The sequence below is a fragment of the Balearica regulorum genome, chromosome 1 (assembly GCF_011004875.1).
Source record: "Balearica regulorum gibbericeps isolate bBalReg1 chromosome 1, bBalReg1.pri, whole genome shotgun sequence".
NCBI classification, from domain to species: domain Eukaryota; kingdom Metazoa; phylum Chordata; class Aves; order Gruiformes; family Gruidae; genus Balearica; species Balearica regulorum.
In genome coordinates, this window is record NC_046184.1 from 69064408 (window position 1) to 69090185 (window position 25778).

General features: G+C 51.9%; 2 protein-coding genes across 4 annotated transcripts in view; both read right to left on the reverse strand.

Annotated features, from left to right (window-relative positions):
• The window catches only part of HDHD5 (haloacid dehalogenase like hydrolase domain containing 5), a 197254-nt gene extending 175847 nt beyond the window's left edge, over positions 1-21407 (reverse strand). Inside the window, exons 1-8 of one of the 3 annotated variants that reach the window (XR_012836151.1) lie at positions 21248-21407; positions 20892-21092; positions 20441-20553; positions 19131-19224; positions 18606-18639; positions 18025-18199; positions 17530-17718; positions 15188-16927 (exon numbers count right to left, since the gene is read on the reverse strand). Coding sequence is in view for 2 of the 3 variants with exons in the window: in XM_075756935.1 (XP_075613050.1) it covers positions 16558-16927; positions 17530-17718; positions 18025-18199; positions 18606-18639; positions 19131-19224; positions 20441-20553; positions 20892-21092; positions 21248-21346 (1275 nt within the window). In the remaining variant the exon portion in view is untranslated. Of the gene's footprint in view, positions 1-12508; positions 16928-17529; positions 17719-18024; positions 18200-18605; positions 18640-19130; positions 19225-20440; positions 20554-20891; positions 21093-21247 lie in introns of those variants that run through there. The other 2 variants (XM_075756935.1, XM_075756948.1) reach the window with 2 other exon arrangements.
• TMEM121B (transmembrane protein 121B) lies at positions 3943-5782 on the reverse strand. Its single transcript, XM_075756818.1, is given in 5 exon segments — positions 3943-4169; positions 4172-4236; positions 4238-4892; positions 4895-4954; positions 4957-5782. Coding segments are annotated over 5 exon segments (1524 nt in total). The 5' UTR covers positions 5612-5782; the 3' UTR covers positions 3943-4080.
• Positions 21408-25778: the final 4371 nt, after the last annotated feature.

The window sequence follows — 25778 nt, forward strand, 5'->3', positions numbered from 1 at the left end:
ATATTTACTTAAATACTTTTATGTCCTCAATTCTCCTAACTCCTTATGCTAATATTTCTTATAGAAAGCTGAGGCAAAACTGAGCACCAGAACTGAACTGGTTGACAAATGCCAAAGTCATTCCTGCAAAGTGTTGCAGCTGTATCCAGTTGAGCTGGAAGCAGCTGAGGGCCCTCATGTGTGGGAAGTGCATCCTTCAAAATGGGTTTTAGAGAAGGCAAATGATTGTCATTTCTGCGCAGGGCTGCTCAGTGAGGTAGGACTGTTAAGGCAGCCTGCTTTCTCTGCAGCCGGATGCCTAGAAAGACTAACAAAGGGACGGTCCCTGCATAGATCTGCTCTGAATACTGGGTGCCACCTTCGTTTCCTGTCTGTATGGGACCTGTGACCCAACAGGAGCTACGCAAGAGGCAGCTGTGATTTCAGTGCTTCTCCAGTAAGAACCCATTTCTCAGATTATGTGAATAATTGTCATCTTGATGATGTCACTTCTTAAAGTTTCTTTTATCTTGCAGCAATTAACATGCAAATCTGATATTTTTTTTCTCCCATGAGCCTTTTTCAAGTGGTATGAATTCCTATAAATCATTTAAATAGGAAGCTCAGAAGTGTCATCTGGATTTTCTTGTCTTAGTCATTCCCTTCTCAAATAACTCTCTTGGTGTTATAGCTTTTAGAATTAGCTTTCACTTATAAGAAGTCTGTTTGAGGGGAAAATTCCAGACACTATTTTAGCAGTCCAACATAAGGAAATCAAGTAACTTCAAGGCAGCTGTTGGTCCCTGAATGCAGAATTGAATAGCCCAGCAAAAGTCAAAGGAGGGGGGAAAAAAAAGAGCAAAATCAGTCACAAGTTTCTAACTTTATTTTAACAATCTTGCTTTTTAAAAAATACAAGTTCTGATTAATGCCAGGGGGATGCCAAGTGTCCATTGGCCACAGGCCTTCTCTCTCACTTCAGTTCCCCTCCAGGGAGTAGTCATCCCTTTTGTCATGATAGCAAACAGCAATAAAATGCAAAATAGCTGAGTTGTGTTACAAGGTTCGTAACAGAATCCCAAGGGCCACATGTCTTAGTATGGCACAACTTCATTTAGCAAAGTGTTATTGACCTGGACCAGTAATTTAATGGTGCCAGAATATACAGTAGGTGTGCAAGGTGCATGGGGTGAGGTATTGTTCGCACTTTAATGGTACCGATCCCTCTCTTCTGCAGATGGATCTGTTGTGTGGCAGAAGGGTTCAAATGGAAGTGAGAGCTCAGTTACCAGAGACAAGGAAATTCAAAAGGAGGAGCAGGCTTATAAACAAGACATTGAAGAGTTTTACATGTTTCTCCATAGTAAGTAATTGAAGTGGCAGCAGAGCTGCCCTTTCAGTTGCAGGGGAGCTTCTGTACAGCCAACTACTACGAGAGCTTTACACTCTCCAATTAGTACATTTACTAACACCCTAGAAAACACTTTTTCTACAAAGGAATTCTACTCAACAGAAGCGTTGGTTTTGCAGGGTCATCTGTCCCAGGCAACCTTTGCATCCATGGATAAATTTGAACTGTGATTTCACTGTCAATGGTTTGAATGTGCCATGGCTACATAGATTTCAAATATGCCATTTTCTCAATAATGTCTTAAAATGGGAAAAGGCACTCGCTGTTGAAACAGCAACTTTGTACTGAAGTGAGACTTGTTCATAATTCTGCTGTGATTCTTCTAGTGTCTCGACTATACTTACACTTCAGCGTATTAGGGATGTTCTATGCACTTTGGTGCTATTGTGAACTTTGCTCTAGGAGCAGCAAAACATAGTTGGGGGTGAATAGCTTCCCCCCCCCTACACCTTGTTTTTGGCAAAGTTATCTGTTGGTTCTTCATTTTTTCTTCAGCTGTTTGACTGAAGCATGAAGTGCTCCTAGGTACAGGTATCATCTAACTCTGTCTTGAACAATACTGTCATTCTTTCTGGGCTTTTACTGTCTAATGCCGAAAAAGGAAGGTGTAAGGAAATATCTGTACAAGCATAATACACCTGTAATTACACCTCCTTTGCCAGGAGCTTAGCATCCCCTCGACACATCTCACATAACATAGGAAAAGTTCACAGTACCAAGTTTTACAATCACAGTCACTCACAGCACCAAGATTGTCCAAACAAAAAGAAGTTACTGAAGAGAAAGGCCACTGGCCAAAATTCACACAATTGCCCGTGTAAGGGCCCAAGTTAAAAATAAAGCACTGGTGGGAAAGTCAAGCCTAGCCTTTGCTGACTGTCCCTTTGGCACGGGGAGAGCAGCAAGTCACCCATCCTAGCTGCAGCTCTGAACAGAACAGTGCTATTGCCCCATCTGTTCTGGGGGCTTTTCTAGCCCCTCGAAGCTCCTCAGCCACCCCAGAGCTGGAGGAGAAGAGCAGCCCCATGGCACCCCCACTTCTGCCAGTGGGAGCTGGAAGATACCGGACTGTAAACATATTGTTGTAGCAGTCCACTGGAGCAGGTGGTTGATCCCACTCTGTGAAAAGGGAGCCCGAGCCCTGAAGGAGAGAAGGGATCTGTGTGCAGAAGTCTGGGCTGTGCCTGAGGCCCTGCTGTTGGCTCTGGGTACCAGTTGGTTGTCCCATCAGGACAGCTGGAAAAAAGGCGTGGGACAGGAAATGTGTTTTCCCAGTAAGTGCAGCTTTGCCCAGATAACAAAATAGAAGCCTGGGAGAGGCAAAGTCCTTCCTCCAAACGTGGCCTCTGTGCTCCTGCTTCCGGGTGTCTGGTTGCAGGAGCAGCTGTAGCCAGGCAGAAGAGCAGGCCTTAACCTCCACCAAACATTCATGGAGCTTAAAACCAAAGATAGCTCTGCTTCTATGAGAGGTTACTAACAATTAACTTTTCCCCATCCACCCTTAACCACATGCACATGGAGGACAGGGTGCTGGTGTGTGGGCTTCCACCACAGCTCGGGAGCCCCTCTGCCTCAAGGGCTTCTGCAGCACTTTGCTTTCTGTGCTGAAAAGTGAGGTTCACCAAGCGTGGTGCCCACCCAGAGCAGTGCTGACATCCTCTGCTCTTTGAGAGGGGGCAGTTTGCAGGCTTAGCCCTGTCTCTGCTCCCTCAGACATGGAAGGGGGCCAGAGGAAATCTTCCCAGCCTATGTAAAGTGAGTCCCTACACTCTGAGTAAAAGAAAACCAACACTGATCCCATAAACATGCATATTCACAGAGAAATGAGAGCTCCAGCACATGGGTGCTGCTGTCTGAAGCAAGCAGTAGGCTGCTGTAAACCCTGTTCTCACCAGAAATAAATGTCTCGGTGGTAGTGAAATGGGGTCTAAGCCCCTGGATTATGTCCATGCCAGATTCACGTGTTTCTTTAGCGTGTGAAGTCAATGTAAGATGCAAACGGTTGAAGCACAGAGGTAGACATTTTCAGCTTGGAGAAAGTGGCTCCTAGGCTTGAAATGACCAGATGGCCGGTGTGCCCCTGCATGTTCCCCAGCTGACGCGCAAAGACCCCCTGCAGCTCTGCTGCTGGGAAACAGAGGTGGCAGCTTTGCAAGGCCCAGCGGAACCAGTGCGTGCTTCCTTTTGTCCTGCCCGCACCCCGACTCTCTGCTGACTCTGCTGGTCAGACCCTTCACATCTTGTCGTTGTGGTCAGCAGGAGTTCTTAAAGGGAGTGGACAAAATCCATTGGTCCCCGTTGTTTAAGGGGAAAAGGAAAAACTAAACCTTAATGGTCACAAAGCAACATGATGTCTTGGTGGGAAGTGGAAGGGGGAAGAGTGGGACCCTCCAAACAGTGCGGAGGGGCAGAAGCAGTAGAAGACGACTCGTTGTGAAGGGCAGGTGCATTTTCCAGGGACAAGCGTCAGCCGTAGGCTCCTGCAGGTAGTCGGGTTTGCGCTGAGCTTCCGCCGCTGGACTTGTCCTCGGGAAAAGGAGGAGAGGGAGAGTCCGACGGGGGAACCCGCGTCCCCTTCCCCTGCTCGGCCACAGCGGCGGGAACCTGAGCAGAAACGCAGAGATGCTCTGCCGGGAGCGGACCTGGAGGCGGCGGGAGCCCCTTTGTGGGGCGGCGGCCGGGGGGGGGACTCAGCCCTGGGCGGTGACCGCCAAGGCGTTCACGTACCCGTGGGGGCCCACGTCGGCGTCGGAGAGCCCATGGGCAAGCGGGGCGGCGGCGGCGGGGGCGGCGGTGGCGGGGCCGTACTTGGCGGGCGGCGGGGCGGTGGCGGGGCGGAGGAGGCAGCAGGTCTCCAGCGCCTCCAGGCCGCGGCAGGCCAGGAAGAAGAGGTTCTTCAGCATGAAAAGGGAGAGCGGCTGCTGATAGCGCAAGAGCAGGAGGCAGCGGAGCGCCAGGAGCGGGGCGTCCAGCAGCCCGGCGGGCAGCAGGAGGTGGAGGGCGAGGCGGGCGGCGCCGGGGGGACGGGCGGCGCTGAGCTCGTAGAGCCACAGCACCGGCGAGGCCAGGCAGAGGAAGTAGACGGCGATGAGGAGGTAGCGCAGCGGGGCGGGCAGCGGCGCCGGCCGCCCGGGCTGCAGCACCAGCTCCAGCAAGGAGAAGCTGTCGAGCAGGTCGAGGCAGGTAGCGAGAAAGGCGGCGGCGGCGCGGTGCTGCGGCGGCGGCTGCGGGGGCAGGAGCAGCTGCCCGGCGCCCTCGGTGCCGATGGCCCGCAGCAGGCAGTACAGCAGCGGGGCGGAGAGCGCCAGGGTGATGCGGAAGCCGGTGGTGCCCAGCGGCAGGCGCAGCTCGATCAGCTCCAGGATGGAGGTGCCCAGGATCAGCGCCGCCTTGGGCGTGAAGGCGATGGAATAGATGAGCCAGGCGAGGTGCGCGTAGGCGAAGTCGCCGCCGCGGGGGGGGGCCCCCGGCCCCGCGGCCTCCGGCCCCGCGGCCCCCCGGGGGACCGTGCAGCAGCAGCGGGTGCGGCGGCGGCGGCCCGGGGGGCGGCGGGGGCCGCTCCCGGCGGCGCGCCCGGCTGTTGCGGCAGAAGAAGATGCCCCAGCCGGCCGCCAGCACCAGGTCGGTGGCGATCCAGCTGCACCAGTACAGGTCGGTGACGGCGATCAGGTAGAGGTCCAGCAGCGCGCCCTGCCCCAGTAGCAGCACCAGGGACAGCGCCTGGAAGCCCCAGCGCCGCCCGCCCGCCGCCCCGCCGGGCCCCAGCAGCGCCCCCGCCGCCGCCCCGCCGCCCGCTGCCCCGCCGCCCGCCGCCGCCGCCGCCCCGTACAGCTCCGCCGCCGTCATGCTGCGGCCCGGGCTCCCGCCGCCGCCGCCGCCGCCGCCGCTGCTGCTGCTGCTGCTGGAGAGCGGCGAGGCGGCGGCGGGCAGCGGGGCGGCGGGCGGCGGCACCAGGGGCTTGCTGATGCTGATGCTGTCCTCCTCCTCTTCCTCCTCCTCCTCCTCCTCCTCCTCCTCGGTGCTGCTGCGGGGGCTGCGGGGGCGGCGGGCCCGCGCCGAGCCCGAGCTCGACCCCGACCCCCGCCGGCTGCCGCCGCTGCTGGAGCCCCCCGGGAAGAGGGGCTGCCGGTCGGCGGCGTGCGGCGGCGGCGGCGGCGGCGGCGGCTGGAAGGAGCCCGAGGAGGAGGAGACCGAGCGCTGGTTGGAGGCAGCGCGGTGCATGGTCCTCCCCGGCCCCCGAGCCGGCGCGCCGGGCCCGACGGCCGCGCCGCGGCCCCCGGCCCGCCCCCGACCCGCCCCCCCGCGCCCCACGCCGCCGCACCGGCACCGGCGGCGGCAGCGGTGTGGAGATCCCGAGCGGCGGGAGCCGGCGGGGCGCGGCGGGGGGAGGCCGGGGGCGGCGCCGAGCCGCAACCGCAGCAGCTGCCGGAGCCGGAGCGGGCGTCTCCGCTGGCGGCGGTGGGTGGGCTGGGGCGGGGGGTGGGGGTGTGGGAGCGGCTGTGCGGCCGGGGGAGGGGAGGAGGGGGGCGAGAAGGGGAGGGGGAGGAAGGCGCCCCCCCCTCCCCCCCCTTCCGCGTCCCCGCGCTGCAAAGGAGCCAGATCTCAGGGAGCGTGGCCCGGCTGCCACCTGCCCCCAGACCCCCGGGAATGGAGCCAGCCAGGCCTCACGGACATGCTGCTGCTCCCCCCCCCAGGCACCCACTCCAGAAAATCAGAAGTACTTCAGTCTCCCCCAATCTCTCTAGGCTGACCAAGCCAAGGGCCAGTGGCCTGGAGCAGAGCCTACAGCAAAGCACTCACTTGTGGCTCCTCATCTGTGGTGCTGGACGTTCGGCTGCCTGTACTTTTGGTCTGTTGTAATTAATTGTACATCAAACTATGTGGCTTTTACCCAACCGGCTTCCTGAGTTGAGCCAAGCCACATACTGAGGGCTCTGCCCAGCTTGCCGTGATGGAACAGTGGGTTTAAATTGGTGTGCATAGCCCTAAAGTTCCTGCTTCTACCGAAAGCACCAGTCGGGGCCTTCATTCACCTGCCAATAATGGCTTTGAATTGAGCTTAGGTGGCTCGATCTGTGACAGCACCAGCGCTGATGACTTGGCACATCATGTTTCAAAGTAGCTTGGTGCTTGGCATCACCAGTCCCTCATTCCTACCTGTGCCCACCACTGATGAGCCCGCTGCTGCCTGTCAGTGATGTGAAGCACCCCGAGTAAGCTGTACCCACAAATGTATTAACTACACTGTGTGATAAAGACCAAAAATAGCTTGGCTTTTGAGGGTGTTCCTAATCAACACATGGGGTTGAGCGAAACCCAGATGCTTAGTACTGGGAAAGGACACCCAGGACAGCAGTGACAACCATCTAACTCATGTTGGTGCAGGCTCCCTGAGGAGCCCTACTCCAGTAAATGTCACTGGCTGCTCCTGACAACAAGGAGAAATCGGTCTGGGAACCAGGAGAATTCATGCTTAAACCTGAAACAAAGAAATAATTGAGAAAGGGAAGGGGAGAACTTGAGGTGGGTTGACACAAAGAATTCTTTAGACTCAGCAATAATCAAGAGGAAAAGCAGGGGAAGAAGAAGAAAATAACGCAAAAGCATTACCGTCAATGGAGAGTGGAGTGAGGGAGCACAGATAAATTTGTTTTCTAAAAGCATGGTCAAAACAGAGGGGGGAAAAAAAATCATAACTGGAGGCTAGGCAGGCTTTAATGTAGTTACTCGGGCAGCACAGCACTGAAGTGGCACACCCTCTAAATTGGGGCAGCAACCCACAGGCATTCCCATGGTGTCCCACACTGGTTGCTATCCTGCCTGCTGCATCTCTGTTGCCATTACCTGCATGGCTGGGGCACGGCTGGGATGGGGGACACACACCTATTTTCTACTACACTCACATTGTGTTTTCAGTGCTAGGATGCACTTGCCAAGACTCAACCTTGCATCAGTGCTACTTGTGTTCATTGCGTTCCTCTAACTCACCTTGTCATGGTACACAGTGTCAGATGAGACTGAACGTGCATTTGCTCTCTTGCTGTTTAAAAGCCCTTTCTCCCTAATTCCACATTTCGGTTAGCAAATAAAAATACTTCATTTTTTAAGAAGGTCAGTACTATAGCATATCATAAGAAACACTAGTGTTCAAAAGAACAGTCCAGCCTGGAGGGCGGTGAATGGGATGGTGTGTCCCAGCCTGGTGCCAGGATGGAGGACACAAGTCTTCACCCCAGGGCAAAACAGGCGGGACAGCTCTGCAGGTACTCGCAGAGGGACCAGGATGCACCGGACAGCCTTGTAACCGTGACAAGCGTCACTGGCATTCACAAGTTTAAGATCAGGTGAGTCCAAAGAGGGCTGTTGCCATTTATTTTTCGGCAGGTGACTACGTGGCAGCCTGAGGCTGAGGACGTCTAGCAGCAGGCTCCAGACAGCCCTGTACAGAGCTGCTTGCATTTAGTCTGGGCAGCTTGCGTTCCTCTGCCGAGGCTCTTGGCCCAGGCGTCACAGCTCTGGCATCCCCGCTGCCACACAGAGCCATGGGGCTGCCCTTCCCCACGGGCTGCTCCCCACGATCCACATCCCGTTTCAATGCCTTGGAGGTGCTGCTGCCCTGTTGCTGCTGTGACACAGGACAGGCTTTTCCCTCTGCATTGCTGGGGTGGCATGGGAAAAACAGTGAGTTTTGTGTGACAGAAGCAATACCGCACCACTCTCAGCTGAGTAGCTCAGTCTGAGGTCATTGAAGGTGCAAGAAGACAGTAAGCAGTGAGCTGCCTCTCCATTTTTGCCTGATATGCTCCCATTGTGTTTGCTTTGCTCTCCAGCTTCTCAAGGTGTGTGGACTTTGTCAGAGATGAAAGCACTGCGCCTGGGCTCTGCCACCGAGCACTGCGTGTTTGGCCAGCAAGGCTTTCTCTCCTTGACAGACTTGCCAGTCAAAGCAAAAAAACATGGCCAAACAATTCCTTTGACTACAATTTGCGTACAATCCCACAGACAGCTCGCTTAGGGCTCCACTGGATGGTCTCTGTTACACAGGGAGCGTGAGGCTCGAGGCCGCGGCCAGGGAGGATGTTTGCTGTCTGCGTTGCTTTCAGGGTCGAGCACAGCCCAGCGCTACTTCTCTTTGACTGGTGACGAGAGTGGCCCAGTTCAGGATGGCTCAGGGTGGCGACGAGGGTTTGTGAACGACACCGGCTGTGTCTCCTCATCTGGTTTCCACACAAAGGCTGAGTTAGATGGCAGTGTGTGTGAGATCAAGGGTAGAGGGTAAAACCACATTCTCATGCACGGGATCCTGGCCTTTAGCTAAGGTGGGTACTCTCACCTGACCCTTCTCAGGGTAAGCCAGCACTTGTGTCACTGACATGATTAATGTGTGGTCAGTCCTGAGGATCAGCTAAGTCGGTCTTACTCCTAATACATCCACCTATTCCACTGCAAGAAGTGTTCCACTTCCACGAGAGAATGTGGAGTGAAACCCAAGCATCCATCTGGGCCACTCAGGGCAACGGCCCTCACGCAGGGAGGGTCGCTCCTGCCCTACCCGGGCAGCAGACGGCGATGGCTTTGCCTCGTTGGCTCTTGTGCTCCGGGTTTCCTGGGCAATGCGCTCCCCTGCTCCGTGGGCGCCGTAGGCTGGACACGCTTACTTAGCTGCCCTGGCACTCTGCCCGTAGGCACTCCAGTCTCCTCTGCTTTCAATCCAGAGCCTCATTTCACAAAAAAAATGCCTTGTTTCACAAAGGTTTGGGTGTGTTTCTTGCCAGACTGGCATCAGTCGCACCTGCTGGTGTAAGTGCAATTGGATGGGGGTCCCTGGGTTTCGGGAGGGATGGGCTGTCACCCGCAGCTGGCCTGCCCACCTGGGGAAAGGGGCTCTGACACACCAGCCAGGTGATGTGGTGAGCTCAGCCCAGGGGAACAGGGGGGAAGCAAGGCACCTGGGGGGCAGCTGGGTGCTAAGTGCTCCTGCCTGGGGTAGTGCCTGCTTGGTGAAGGGGCTTGCACCTCGGGGACTGTGGTCTTGTCGGGCTGAGGCTGTGCGAGCAGTGCAAGAGGAACCTTATGGACATGGTTCTCTAGAGACTGAAGGATCCCTGCTGCGGCTGGGAAGGTCCCTGCATCTAAGGTAGGTGGTGAAAGGGCAAGGGGAGCTCTGAGCAGGGATGGGGGAGCACTGGGAAGGATGGTGGGAGCTCAGGGCTTCCTTGGGCTGAGCACAGGCTCCGGCAGGGCAAACACAACCCCAACAAACAGGTGAGAATAAGAAAAGAGCTTATTTGTGGGGAAGGAAGCAGAAACTGTGCCTGTGCCTTAAAATGGGAGCGAGGGGAGAAATGTCTTCTACTTGAGAAACCACTGAAGAGCTTTTTGTAGCACACTGTAGGATGAGATATGACAAGCTGATGCTTCCCGTGTGATCCAGTTATTTAATGCAATGTGCAGTCCTTGGAAGTGTTAGTGCTTAACCACTACCGTTAAAACATTAAAAGCCTAAACTATAAATAGCTTCTACTCTTCAGCAGCTCCAAAGCTATGTTTCTGGCTTCTTTATGTATTTATGTGTATGCATAGATATGTGTGTGTATACGTATATTTAAAGGCAAGCAGCAGACAACAGAGTTTTGTGAAACAGTCATACTGAATATCTAAAATGCTTCTTTCTAGTTTATACTACTAGTGGAAACAAGTAGTGTGCCCTCAAAAATACCCCTGCTGGGGGAAAGACAAAACTTTCTTGAGGGCAGAACTCAAGAGGAAACAAAATAATGACTCACTTTCTTGGGGGGGGGGGGGGGGAAGAGTCAAATATATGCCTGAAAGAAAGACCAGAAACTAAATCCCTAATTATACCCTGCAGTAAGCTGTCAGAAACTGGCAGCAGTGGGAGGGATGGAGGCAAAGCTGATCTCAGTTGAGTTTGAGCATAATCTGCTCTAACCATACTTAAAATGCCTTTTGTGTGAGAAAGGAAGGTTCTGGGATTCTCTGACACGTGCTTTGTACTGTGCTTATCTAATCCATTCAAACGGTCAGGGTTGAAGTTACAGGCAAGCGTAGAAGAGCTGCACCTGGCCAGCACCAAAATTCAAAGACGCCTCGGTTTGTTCGCCTCCGAATGTGGAGTCTTTGTAACTAAACTGCTGATCCAGTAATACGGTTTGGGGAATACAGATACTCTTCAAAAGGGCATAAAAGTGTAACGATCTATTGCTTGTAATTACATTTCAGTTCAAAGAGCTTTTGATACCAGCATAAAATGCACAGAGATTTTTTTTTTTTCCATGCTTGTAGCAGGGTAGGGTTTGGAGAGTGAAGAGGATTTGGGGGCTGCTTTTACTATTTTGTACTTAGTCTTAGCACACAGTGTGTATTGGAACTGACCTTGAGGAGAAAGTGAAAGTTCTTAGTAGTTGAACTGACTGAAAGGGAAAAGCAGGTTTATTACAGTGAATTAGAGGAAAGTGCTTTCTTGATGGAACAGTTTGGTACCTAGAGAACATGCAGCTGCCTTGCTGAGGTGGGGTTTTAAACTGTTGCAGACTGGATCTCTAAAGATCTTTAAGTGCATAAGCTTCATCAAATTGTGTGGCTGCAAAAATCCATAAAGGCTTGTGTTTTTATAATTGAGGTTAGGTAGATTTGGTCAAAGAAGGGTCTGGGCATGCCCCTGAAGGGCCAAGGTCTGAACCAGGGTGAGCAGGTAACTGCTTAGCTCGTTTTCAAGGCCCACCACTAAGCACTTCTCTGGGCTTAACCTGCTTGGCATTTCCCACCACATCCACCTGGGAGCAAACTCCAACTGGAATAGGGCTCTCAGTCCCTCTTGTTCCTTCTTCAGTGTTTCATGAAGCACTTGCTTAACTCTGCTCCTTATGTTGGTTACAGATTTCTACGGGACTCCAGCTTTCAGCTAAGGCTGTCTCCGACAAGGGACACCTTCACTCTGGGCTGCCCTTTTGCTTTAACGATAGTGTAGTGATTAAAAGCATTCATCTGAGAGGTTCGGGTTTTCATCTCTTTCTGCCTAACTAAACTTTGATCCGCCCTATCTTGGGCGAGTGTTCCAACTACTAGAGTACTGGGTAAAAGGAGGGGGCTGGTTAATGCTTGTTATTACTATTTATTAGAGATCATGGATGTAGGTCATTTCTCCAGGATGTAGAATACAATTTGATTCCTCTCTCTGCTGAGAATGGGAATCCTTGTCCAGCCCCTCCAATACTGCTTTTACTGCCTTATCAATTGTTCCTTTTGACATCAAGTTCCTGGGACTCTGAATCATGCTTGTTTTGCTGTCTAATGTGCCTCCCGTGAGCTGTGAACTTTGTAGATGGAAAACTTCTGGTGGAATATCATATAAGAATGATGCAAGTGAACTGGCTGTTTCTAGATCATTAAAGCTGATGGGTTTCACCTAGTAGGATCTTGAATTTTCCATTTGCTGAAATCGACGAAAGTTTTTGGCTCTAATCTGAAAGTTTATCAGTTAGTATAGGTCTCCCTAACTCCACTCACCTTTTTTTAAAAGGTAGCAGGGCATGGCTCTTGTCAAACAAGTTGGGGTTTTTTTATGATCACAAAGAGTTTAACATAGAGCCAAGCAAGCTTCTGGCAGTAAGGATTGGTTTTCCATACGCCCTTAGGCTTGTTCTTCATTTGCAATAGCAGATTAAGGTAGTGGCATCCATCTTGTGTCTTCCCCACCCGGTAGACATAATCATTACAAACAACTGCTTAGGTCACAACTAAATGCCTACCCTGAAAGCGTCTCACACACAGGTGGCATCCCAAAACTAGTCTTGACTGTGAGCGGTCAGTCAGGGTGTCACAGCTTGTGATGTGTCCTTTTTTTTCCACCCTACAGAGTAGGAATGGTCAAAGTTGCACTCAGCTCACCTAAGGCAGATGTAGAGCTTACAGGGAATTAGTTTGGCTCAGGCAAAAGAATTGCTGGAGGGATATCTTTCAGGGTGGTTCCCTCAGGAAAATCTGAGAATGGCTTGATGAACAGAACAAAAGGCAGAATTTGTCCTGATAAACTTCTAGCCCAAAGATGTGAAAGAGACCAGGATAATACTCATGAAACGTACACACAGCAAGTTAAAATTTATTTCAAAGAAAACATCTTTTATTATTTTATATATGTGCTAGATCAAAGGAGCAACTCTAGAACTGGGTTGAAATTAATACGAAATCTAAAATAATCACAGCTTGTGATTTCTCTGTATGATACGTAATCACTCTGCTACAGTGCATGTACGTAATCTGAAACATCACCCATTTATTGGAGGGGAAAAAGACACACCAGGATTAAGATTGGAAGAAAGGGGACAGTAGTGTCATGTGACTCCCCGAATGCCAGGGCTAGTAGTTGCATGTGTCCTGTGGAATAAAGGAATTGACCCCTCTGGCCGCTGTGTTATTGCATGACATAAAAGCTCTCTGCTTCAGATCCAAAACAAGGTCCTCTGGTTCCTCCCTGCTATTCTCAGTTGCTTCACCTCACTGCATACTCCTTTTGGGCTTTACTAAAACCCGTCCACCTGTGGAAGACAGAGTTCTTAGGACTGGGTCTTCACCATGTTTGTTGTATAGGGCAGTGCACCATATAAATATTAAGATTTCAGCCAGTGAGGTCCCCTCTTCTGCTTGGTCCCATAATCTGCACAGAAGTACGCTTGCTCCAAATCGAAAAAATATGTCTTCAGAAATGCCATTTCTGTGCAATACATGAGACAAAGGAAAAGTTTTGTTCCAGCCACACTTGAATCTAATTCCAGGAAACTGCAGTTCCAAGGAAGAAAGATTTCACTGACCTCTAGCAATAACAGATGTCTGTAAGTGGACGGCAGATAAGCTAGAAGCCTGCATAACACTCTAGCACAAAACTCATGGAACAGAGGAGACCTGGCACCTGCTATCATTTGTAGAAATATTCCACAATGAAGTCAGTATCCAACGGCAGCTGCAGAACCCAGATTTCCTACTCCATCCACTGTGTCCATGCCGTTCCTAGGCAGTGACTTGGACAAAGTGCATTGTTTTGAGGAGCTGAGCAGGGGAAGAGGGGAAAGGTCTCAGCGTTGCTCAGACCAAGGGCAGCCCATCTGACCAGTTAGTGCACAGACCAACAAGCAGAGCCTTTTATGTAACCTTACTTGGTAAGAAGTGGGGAAAGGGTACAAGATTCTTCTAGGTTTCTTCTCCCTTCTGTTCAATTTCAACTCATAAGTGAAACATTTCTTAAATTCCTTATCCCTGAAGTTCCTCCTACGCATTTTTAAGACTCCCAGAGCACTGTTTCAACACTACCATGGTGAAAAAACAAAACTGGAGCTAAAAGCAAATTTAGAATCTGAAGCAGATTCACATCAGTCAGCTCACCTTCACTGCTATTCCAAAGATGGAGATGCCTGGCTCACTCTCCATGCAAATACAAATCTCTTCCTTTCTTGAAGGAGGTGCTCCCTCCTTCCTCTTGCTACCTACCTCACTTCTGGCTGAGATGTGCCACACATGCTGATATGAAATTACAAACTGCTTGCAATTTCTCAAAATTATTCTTCACGTTCCTTCCACAAAGCTACTGTGATCATCGAAGTGGCAGCCAGTGCACTTGGCTCCATTTGGGATAGCTGATTCAGCAGTGCTACACCCCTCAGGGTTCAGCAGCACCGTGTCTTTGAGTAACTGGCACCCGAATCTTAACAAGTAACAAGAAAGAGTTCTGCCAAAGCTTCCTGCACACAGATTGATAGACCTTAGTATTTCTGCAGATAAATACCTACCAAATTGAAGGCATTATTGCCAGCCCAGCTCTGAGGTCTATGTAATCACAGCCTAGAAGACAGTTCTAAATTAATCCTATGAAAGTTATCACCCGAGTTAGTAAATATTGCAAGGAAAGGGAGCGTTCCTCTTTGTGCACTGGATGTCACCTCTGAAAAGTGAGGCTGAGGGATGCTGGAGCTAGTTTATGAATAAATGGGTTTTGGACCCCCAGTTTCAGGCCTTGCACACTGAGATGCTATGAAAGCTAAAGGACCTTCCCTATGTTACATGCAAAGTCCTTCCCTGTACTTATCCTTCCGGAAACTGGAGACAAGCCCTTGTCTCTGCAAGTAGATGAAATGGTAATTTCTTTTCCTCTCCAGTGAAAGGCAAAGGACTCAAATCCAAGACCGTGTTCCTCAGATTACAGCTGCTTTTAGAAGCAGCCAAGCGATTCTTGTCCTGATAGGACAAAGGAGAATAACCCCAGCTAGTGTTAAGAGAGGAAGAGACTGCTTCTCACTATGGATTTCACAGGATGGAAATTCATCCAAAGAGGTATTTTTCTGCTCCTATTCATAAAATAAAGAATAGAGAAAGAAGCCACAGAGAAGGACCTCTTTGCCTGGGTCACTGACAGAGCACCCAGTCCCCTTCAGATGCAGAGCCTGGCATAACATAAGAACAGAGCCTGCTCTGCAGTGCGACCTTCCTAGGAAGACATATCAGTATCGAGAGGACTGAGAGGTGCTGAAGCAGAATGTCAGTCCACGCAGATGCTGAGATTTGAATTAATAACAACTCAAACTTCTGTGCAGAACATCTTGTTTGTACCCGGTATATGGAGCTGCCTGGTAAAGCAGGAAGGAAGAAAGAGGAGGCAGAGCAGACCTATTTCTGATCTCTGTGGTGTGAGCTGAGCATAACTAGGAACACCAACTCAGTTGTGCTGGCTCCAAAGGCACGTACGCAGTCTGATTTATGCTCCTAAAATTACAATGCTCCTCTTAAGACGTTCTTTGCTGAGCCAGTGGATTTTCTCGAGCAATTCTTGCTTAACTTCTTTGGACTGTCAAAGGAGACACAGGGCTTGATTTTTCTCTAGCCCAAGCTAGGAAAACAGGCGATGGAAGGTGCATGTTATTAGAGATATGGAAATGTTCCTGGGCAGACAAGTCCCAGCTGCTAATTCATGTAAGAGGGACTCTATACGCATGCTAAAGGAAGAGGAGAGAACAGGGATCAGACCACATGGGGTATCCCTGAGTCGCAAACCACACAAAGGAAGAGAGGAAAAAAGGAAGTGAAGGACAGATATGTTTGTACTCTTAAAGATGGGGATTAGGGATCTGGGGCTCAGGTACCATCCTGGCTTGATGATCTCTTCTTTGAGTCCTTGCATGCAAGGAAGAAGCAAAGGCAGGCTGTGACTCTTTCTGGTTGGCCCCTCTCTGGAAGCTGCGCCAGCTGGAGCAGGGGGGTGTCCCTTGCAACGGTCGGGGTTAGCGTGGGTGGCAAAACAGCCTCTTGCTGCAACACTGACTTCTGGGCAAAGACACTTCTGGGAATTCAGACTCTGTGGTGGTTTCCTCTGTTATTAAGAGTAGGCTGCTGGCTCCCTAGTGGGATGCAAAAAGGCAGAAGTGTTCACAGAATGCTAAATAGGGGGGACGGAATAACATAACTTTCCCCTCAGCCCTGCAGCAAGTTGCTCTGGCTACTGCAGCTTCCTTTGAGGGGCCCTGCCTCTCCATAGCTGCCAGAGGACTGCAAAATGGGACTTTGTTTCAGACTGACAGTGATGCAGTGGCAAATCCCCAAGCAAACAGAATTTGTTAAAGTCCATAGGCACTTATTCTTCATAAGGAGAATGTTATGACTTAAAGCCTTCCCTTGGCAGTGTGCCACCACAACACAAGTTCTGGTGCGCTCACGTCAGAGACTGGACGAATAGTACATTGTACAAATGGTACGGTGGCTGATGGCGGCTCTTTGCACAGGGAAGACCTTCATCCTCAAACACATCGCAAAGAGGAGGGTGGGCTTGCCTGATCTTTACTAACAAAAGGTGGAAAAGAAAAGAACTCTGATGGCTGAATAAAACTGGGATTGCTGGGACAAGCCTTCTCCTTATACGCTGCTTCCATTATGGCTCAATTATTGACGGCAGCAATTAACACTCACAGTTGAAATCCTGCTGGCAGCTGTCAGGATTGCAGATCAGTATCAATAAAAGCAAGGGACTTTTAGTGCTGACACAGGGAGTTTTCTTTCACGTTGGCTAGATTAGAAGATCACCCCAGGTCTCTTCCCGTTCCTCCCCTCTTCCCTTTCCAGTACATAAAATTCCTGACGGTAGATCTTTAGGCACACCTGTCTTAACCCTAGCTCCAGTTCTCCTTTGTGAAAGCAAGTTGCACAGCATCATTCACATCCTGCACTACGTAAGATGGTTCCACCAGGCTGGGGTCAAAGCAGAAGTCCCGATGGCCATGGAACACCGTCTCTGCCATGCACTCCTCCGTTTTACTGGGAACATCTGTGTTGTGGCGGTAGACCCCAGTGCAGACCAGAATCGACTCGCAACTCTCCACTGAATTGCTGCAGTCCTTCCACAGCTCGAGGTGATCCTCAGTTTGGGGACTGGCTGCCTGCAGGCTCCTCTTCACCCCAGCCTGGACCTGGTTCTGGTGAGCTGACTTGAGGTAGTTGTTGTAGAGGTTTGCCCCATAGACATCAGACATAGGGTTATCCCTGGGTAAGGTCACAGTGTGAAACAGAAATGAGAAACTAGCCCATGCATCAACTTCTGGCTCTGACAGACTGGGGTTACTGCTGCACTGAGGAAGGGGCGCAAGATCTTTGCTAACATCAAGAGAATCACCCAGACTGGGCCAGTGAGATCACCTACTGATGCATCCTATTCAGCTTGGTGAAGGCCACAGGCTTCACAAACATCTTTCAAAGGGGAAAAGACGCATCCCAAGCACCCAAAGCAACTTCAGCCATTACTGTAATGTGTTCCCTACAATCCCAAAGTGTTTGGCCTAACAGGGCTAATGGTACTACATCTGGGTCTCTCTACTTTTTCTTTAATCCAGTCATGCTACATGCACTCTGCATCCTACAGTAAACAGCTTTGCTAGGCTGACGTGCACCTTCAAATTATTAAAAGCGTAGGGTGCAAAAAGCTAGCAAGCCTCTGTTCCAGGATGTGAGGCTACAGAGACCCCATGGAGATTTTAGCATTCATTTTAGAAATATCCATTAAAAAAACCAATAAAACAAACAAAAAACACTTAAGAGAAGACAGCATGCAACTCCCTAAGGACACCAGCAGAAAAACAGTCTCTTACCCAACTGCATAGAGGCGTCGGATGGGAGACTTCCAGCCCTGTTTCTCTGCCTGTTGTTTTATCAAGTATTCAGCATAACGGTAGGTGACTGTGCTAGGTTTGCCAATCAAGGCTTCATACTTCAGCTCCCGGCCTGTCACTTTCTTATAGATGTTCTCCAAGCAGAGAAGGTAAGTGCCATGGCCAAACCTGCTCCAGAAAGGAGGTCATCAGTATCCCCAGTCATACCACCTAAGTAGCAAACACCCCTCAGTGAGGACCATCTCCTGTAGCCAAGGTACCACCTAGTTTGGACACAGTATCTATCCACAGGTACAGTGGTCTGGCTTTTGTTTCTTAAAAGTTTTAGTCTTTGTTTCTCATTCAGTTTTCATGTCTCTGCTGCTAATTATGCCATACAGTCAAACTCTAACACTAAAAAATGTAGTAAGATAAGATCATCTGCAGGAGAGATGTATGAAATAGGTTAAAACAAATACCACAAGTGTTTTTCACCTGGGCATCTTGGCTTCGGCCATCCACAGGAGATCCATGTTGCAGGCAAGGACAGGCAGATGGGGGTATGGTATATCTTGCAGCTCTGCCCCAGGATTCCCGTTGCTCAAGAGTACATCAATAATAAGTTGCAAGCTTGTCTCCCACCTCACTGGCTCACCAAACAGAATCACCCCTGGAAGATTTCAAGAGATGCTTAGAAACTCACATCATCCAAGTATAGGACCCACTTCCAAAAGCCACCCACTAGCAAAAGCACTCCTCTGCTGGGATGCCCGGGCTGATACAGCTACAGCTAGAATATGTCTGGTGCCAGGGCTCCAGTCTGCCTATCACTGCACCATGTGCACAACTAGTCCCAGATGTTGAAGCATGGCACAGAGAAAAGTTGGCTTTGCTCTTATCAAGCTTGTGCTTCGCACTGCATGAGGGCAGCGAGGTTGCCTCCCAACTGTAGCCTCTGAATAAGCTGCCTGTGGATACTGATGAGCCAACAGCACATCATTATCTCCCATCCCAGCTGGCTTGCCTTGCTGTTATTTCTGCTTGCTGTTCATATGTAAACACAGGCTATTGCTTACCTTCTATAGTGGGGAAGCCAGTGGTTGGAGGAGGCTGCCAGAAAAAAATAAAGGCTGGGTTACTAATGCAAAACCTAATGCAGTTTCCAAAACAAAACTAAAAATGCTTCCTTTGAACCTGCCAAGGCAGTCCATAAAGAGGCAGGACAAGGCCACCTGGAACCTCAAAGAAAGATTTCCCTCACACACACACCCCCCATCCTAGATTGGATTTCACAGATCTTGTGTTCCTGTCTCAGAGCTGGAGATGTCAACCAAACCATCTTACCACTCACTGCAAGGAACAGCAATGAAAGACAGGCATGGCATGAGAAAGGAGTGGGGAGAGTCATTACCCTTCCAGCAGGAGCCAGCGCTGGAAAGAGTAGAGAGATGCTGGCTGCTCAGTACCATTTCCAGGCTCTCGCTAAAGAAGGTCACTAGCAGCTGGCTACTCTGTGCCTCTCCAGCTTCTCCACCCCACGCTATGTGCTGTAAGCACCACCACACCGGACCACCCATTCTACTGATGCGTCAGGAAATTACCAGCTCCTTTGGTCTCCGGCTCTGATCCACCATGTCTAACAGGGGATATGCCTTCCTCAGTGCCTCTATGGTGACCACATGCTTGAACCCCAGACTATTTCAGACCATCAAGGAAAGATGTGGAGACTGTTTGGGTTGTTTGGTGGTTGTTGTTTTTTTTTTTTTTTAAAGTTACTTGCAAAGGCATCTACAGTATTAAAAATACAAGTCCTATTAGCAGAGCATTTATTTAACCTGGTAATGCATAACCTCATGGCTTCAGCCAAACTGTATGCTGTGCTTCAACCTAAAGGTGGCCTTAAAGGCTACAAAAAAAAACAGACTGGGGTGATTTACTTGGTAATCAGCAATCCCTGGAAACAGGCAAAGAGCAGAGGTCGCTCCAAGATAGAATGGATGTGCTTTGGGCGACCTTCAAGGCCAGGGTTCTCATACCAGTGCACAGGGGGCAGGTCAGGCTTCTTGGCTAGAAGTAGAATCAGTGAAGCTCTGGTCAACTTGGCTAGGGAAAAGAAAATGGTTTGTGCTGATAAAACTATGCAAGTGAAGAATGAGTTACCTTTGCTTGCGGAACACTTTGCCCTTAGCTCACCCCACCAGCCTTGGGAAAACAGAGCCGGGCCAAGGTTTTGTACCAGATGAAGTTAAATATAAGTACAAGGTGTGACTCTGTGTGTACAGGCTGAGATGTCGCAAACTCTGTAGGCAGTTGTTACCTCCCTGCAGATGTGGGATATGTCAGATCTGCTGTGCCCTCACCTCAGCCAGGCGACATGCGTGCCTATATCCCTTACCCATGAGGGACTGTCAATTAGACCATGTCCCTGCACTGGGATGCTCTGACTCTAATGATGTTTGAGTTCCTTCAATTGCTGTCAGATTCTTGGGGGAATTCTTAGCTGTGGGAAAGCTGGGAATGATCTCTGATGCACTTTGCTGTGAAAGAATGGGAGGAGCACAATTTTATCTCAAAAGTGAGAGAGGCTCAGAGCTGATGAGTCCTCATGATGACATCCTGCCAACAGGAACAGCAGTCTCAGGAGAGATAATCAGGGTGAGCAGCCAAACACAGAACAAGGACAGCCAGGAGCTGACCAAGATGGAGATCAAGTGTTAGTGCCTGCGTTTGAGCCTCTCTATGAGGGCGCCTCCCCATAAGATGAGACCAGTGACCTTTCTGTCTCTGTGTGGTTCTATAATCTGACCAAGTGAGTACCGGGGTAGGGGCTGGGCAGAAGCAGCAGCGTTTAGCTGGGAAGCGGTAGCGGGATGCACAGAGCACTGCAACACACACACAGAGCAAAGGATACTTCTGGGCGTTCTCCTCCACAGGCCCCTGCCCGGCCACCAGCATGCACTTGTGGTGGAACTGGCTGAAGAGCCGTAGGGGGCTGTGGGACAGGATCACCTGCTCCGGAGACACCTGCAGGAGGGAAGACAGGCTGACAGGGATCCGTGAGGAAGATTTCGTGGTCGGGGTCGCATCCCTTCCCTGTGCTACCACCTGCCTCCCTCCACCCCCTCAGGCCAAGGCACGGCTGGTCACTCGGTGGTGCTGCCACCCCCAGCCCTTCACCCCTCCCGGGGAAGTCGCCCTGGGTGAGCTCCCTCCTCCTCCTCCTGGTGCTCCCCTCCAAAGCCGGGTCACTTGAACGGGGGAGCCGTGAAGCAGCCGCTTCCCAGCGGCGTGGGCTCCGTCTGACCCTGCCAGAGGAGCCGCCCCGTCCCCCCGCCGCCGGGGCACAGGCCTGCCGCCGTTACCTGCAGCCCCAGCGCCTGGGAGAGCTCTCGGGCCTTGGCCGACCTCAGGCAGTTGCCGGCGTTGGTCAGGAAGACGACGGGCACCCGAAGCCGGCCGCTGCTGTCCGCCAGCCTCTGGAAGGCCTGACGGGCGGCGGGCACCGCCTGGCTGCCTCGCACCAGCACCCCGTCCACATCGAAGAGGAACCCGAAGGCCGGCGGCTGCAGGGCGAGCGGAGGGGACGGTCACCCGCCGCCGGGAGCCCTTCCCTCTCCCCCCCCGCCCGCACCCGGCCCCGGCCCGCAGCGCCCTTCCCGGCCCGCGGCAAGGACGCCGACGGTGGTCCCGGCCCCTCGCCCCCGGCGCCGCCGCTCACCCGGCCCCCGGCGACGCACCAGCGGGCGGGCGGCCCCCGCGGCCCCGCGGCGCGCAGCAGCAGCCCCCGCCCGAACCGCAGGCAGCCGCGCAGCGCCATGCCGCGCCGCTCCCGCCCGGCCCGGCCCCGGGGCCGGCGGCGGAGCACGCCGGGGCTCGTAGTTCCCGGACTACAGCTCCCAGCGAGGCGCGGGGCCCGGCGGGGCGGGACCGGGGCGGGCGGGGGTGTCCGCGGCAGAGGGCTGCCGGCTTTCACCCCAAGCTGGCCGGGCAGCGGCGGCGCGGGGCGCAGGCAGGCGGGTGGCTGGCGGGAGCGGGGAGGGGGCCGGATCCTGCCAAACCGCCGCCATCGTGGTTTGGGGGTGCGGGAGTGCAATGTCCTGTCTGCTTGGGAGCAAAGGGTTACAGAGAGCTGGGAGAGAAACTGGAGTGGTTGCAAGAGCAGGTGTCGGAAACAGCACCGAGGCTGGTGGGGCTTTACCCGGTAGAGGGAAAGGGATTGTGCTGGGGAAATGGGCCCGAACAGCCCTGCCATGGGAGAGGCGCGCAAAGTCACTAACGAGGAGAGATTTGGGCAGGAGGGAGCGAAAGGCTTGGACCCCTCTAAAGCAATTACACCGGGTTTATCTAACCCCCTCACAAAATCAAAGACCAGGAAACTCTTGGTTTCCTGAGCGAAGCTGCTCCAGTGCTGTACAGTCCAGTCCTCACGGTCACGAAGGCGTCTCACGGGATATAGAGCCTGGTTTCAGCCTAAGGTGGTTACAACTTACCCTGCCCGCCATGCGCATGCGAAGGTTCTTCATTGCAACCTTTTACCCCTGCCAACTGCTGCCCTGCTTTTGCTCAGTCTTTTCTATGTAAACTCAAGTCTTGCAGTCTTTTTTCCTACAGATCATAAAGTTTTCTAAAACTGGTCATTTTTCTTGCTCTCTGTCCCAGGGGCTCCCTCTTTCCTGTGGCGTGGGATAGAAGTCTTGGCGCTGAATTCAGCTGAGGCCCTTCCAGGCCTGAGGAAAGCAGAAGGTTCACTTCATGTCTGTGGAGATGAAACGTTTGTTTGCTTTCTGACTAGGCTTAAGATCTCCTGACTTCTGCGATACAGCAGGTTTAACACATATGACACTAGGCATCAATTACACAAACAGTGTAATTGTTTGGTTTTATGCTGCCATTGCCATGAACACCAACCTTACTTCGTTTTTGACCCACGTCAACACCCAGAGCCCTTTCTGCAGAGCTATTAAAGCACTGGCAACTCAGGGTTACACATTTGTACAGCTGGTCACTCCTCCTTAAGTGCCTTTGCTTTAAACTGAATTACCTACCGTTTAATTTACATAATTTCCTCAACTTGCCAGGATCACTTGAATTTCTCCAAAGTGTTTGCAGCTCCTCCTGCTCTGGCAAAATTTATGCTGGCCTTGCAGACATTACTGAAAGTATTTTGTTCCCTGCAGAACTGGGCTTCAAACCTTCTTCCACAAGCAGAAGGGAGGCAGTTACAGCTACTTCGAACTATGCCTTCTCAACTACTTACACACCCGCTTACAAACCAAGGACTTCCAACTCTCATTTCCCTTGGCCGCCAATGAAAAATAAAGTCAGAAAGAGAGGCAAAGGCCTTCTAAAATTAATGACAAACACAAGAACCTTCTCTTGAGCATTTCTCAGCTATCCACCGAGGCAGTTGCTCCTGGCAGAGAAAAGATTTGATTGATTTACTGCGATTTCTGCCTAGAGTATTAGCTAACATGGATTTATGGCCTCTTAATGATATAGCTGCTTGCAAGTTAGTGGGTTGTTTTGGTTAATGGTCTCAGCTCCTCTGGTCGCTGAAATCTGGCTGACTGAATTGCATTGCTGGGGTCTGTCAGTCCCTTCGTTTGAACTGTAAGGATACTTTTAACCTTTTGCCGTTCCCGAGACTTGCAAAATAGCGGTGAGAGACCTCTCCCTGTCGTAGAGCGAATTTAGTTGCAAGAAGTGTTTAGCGTATCTAAATATCCTTGAGTTTGGGGGTTTTGGGGGTGGGTTCCCCCCCCCCGGTTACAGCTTTTATGGCGGGCGCTGAGGAAAAGCACGGCGCAGGAGAACCCGCCGTTTTCTCTCTCTCCCCGCCCCGGACCCGGTGTGAGATTTTTTTTTTTATTATTATTATTATTATTATTGCCCCCCCCCCCCCCCCCCCCCCCCGTTTTGTGCGCGGCGCCTGCGTGTCCGCGAGTGGGGCGCGCGGGGCTGCCCGCGAGCTGCGCGCGCGGCGGCGCGTCTCGCGGAGACCGGCAGGGGTCCCCTCTGCTCCACGGCGCCGGCGCGCGGGCGGGGCGGGGGCAGTGGGCGGAGCCGCTCACCTGCAGCTGCGCCCGCCCGCCCCCCGCTATAAGGCTCGGCGCTGTGCGGCGGGGCAGGTGGTGCCTTGCTGGGTGCGTCGGAGTCTGCTCCGCAGTTTGGAGATAAGCGGTTTCTAACCTTCCCCCGGGTGCGGTCCCGGCCCCGCCAGCACCGTCTGACGTGCTTTGCAGCGTCTGTCTCCTGTGGATCAGCCGTAGCAGAAAGTATTGGTGTGGTGTGGGCTGCCGCAGCACAGGGAGGGGTGGCGGAGGTAGGGCCTGGGGTCGGCGGGGGGATTTCGTGCCCGCTGTGCCTCTGACACCTGAGGGTTGGTGGAGGGGGTGGCCGTGTTACCAGCCAGGGCACCCCCTGCTGAAGAGGTGACCCCAAAGCGTGCGTGTGCCCCGGCGAGTGTTCCTAGCAGGCTGGCAGAGCTGCCGTGTTTATTTTTACAAGGAAGGCTGTCCGACAGGCTGAAGCGCTTATTTTTAAACCAACACGGAGGGAGTTTGCCGGCAGCCGGGCACAGGCTGAGCCTGGCACACACGGCAGGGACTGACGGCGGCATGGCTGCCAAGCACAGCACCCTGCGGCGCCTGCTTTGGCTGCTGAACCCCCATCCTCCCCGCACCGGCAGGCGGACTTTAGCCCACTCATCCCTGTGCTAAATGCACGGTCACGTAGTTTTACCCTTTAAGAGTTGAGACTTTCTCCGTGATTCTACTAGGAGCTTTCCATTTTGCATGTTATACGTGGACGGGCCTTATAACTTCTTCTGCAGGCACATCTGGTAATAGCTATATCCTCCAATACCCCCAGAGATGGTCTGTCTGCCCTTCTCACGCCAGTCCACAGGAGACTTCCTCTTCTTCTCCTGTCTACACTGTACTTAGATGTTTCCCCCACCCCCTTTCATAGCTGCCTTTAAAGACAAGCAAAACAGGCAGTTGCCCACAGCCTTCTCCCATGGGTTCCTACGTAAACTTTGCAGCTCTGTTTTTCCCTGGACTCGTAGCCCTGTCATCACACCCCCCTTCCTGACCTTCTAACATCCCCCTCAAACGCAGCCGTACCTTTGGTCTCTTTTCTTACCGCAGAGGCTCTAATGGCTTGAACCAACCCTCCCCCCCCCCCCCAGTTTATCTCCTCTTTCTCTGCTGCAGCCTGCTCATGGAATGATGGACAAGCTAAAGGCTGAGAAAATACAGTAAAATGCCTTTCTTATTGTGTAATGACCAAGGGGGAGGACACAGCCTGATAAAAATGACAAGCCAGAAGAATTGAGAGCCAGACCCTTCACCTGCATGTCCCTCAGCAGGAAAAAAAAAAAAAAAAAAAAAACAACCAAAAAAACCAAAACCACTTGATAGACCTGCCATGATTGCAACTGCTGCAAGCCTGGAAAGAAAGGAATTAAGAACTGAGCCAATTAGAGCTACAGGTTTCTGGCCAAAGAAATGTCCTTCTGCTACCTGTGAAGAGACTAATTCAGAGACTTACAGGAGAAAAACCTGAAGCAGACTGAGCATTGGGGAGCTGGTGGAAAACACCTCTCTAAGCCCTCTGTTTTATGGCCAGAGGGCTTTGCTTAGCATCTGGCATCTGTGTAGTCCCACTGCAGTGATGGAGGCTCACATGCCGTATAGATCCAGCTGCTCACTTGGGCCTATCTCTATTTTCAACCAGCTACTTCACTCCTCTGTTTTTATTGGCATGATTTTTGACAGCAAGCACTAGTGCTGGATCAGCCATTTCCTGCTAGTGAGTGACCAGGTGGCAAATGTTTCATTTAAAGTGCCCCAAAGGTGATCTGAGCTGCTGTGCGACAGAACATCGGTAGATCTGTGACATGGTGTGCTGTGAACAAAGCTCCATCCACCTCCCATTAAAATAAACTGAACCTGAAGAGGCTGCAGGGAGAGACCAATGGGGGAGAAAGCAGGTAGAAGGCTTGATGTATTCCTATGGCTGCTTGAAGTAAGTGGCACAGAAACTTCCGTACATTTTCTACTCTCTTTCCTTGCTCCTCAGTCCAGCTGGAGACCAAAGGGAGGGCTCTGTCTGCCCTACTCAGCCTCCCACCTCCTTTGCGGCTGCCTCCAGCCCTGCTTGTCCAAATGCCTCCTTCATCTTAGGTTTTCAAGTTCTCTGGCTGGTCCTTTCTTCCCATGCCCACCACCAGTACTTTGGGCAAAGAG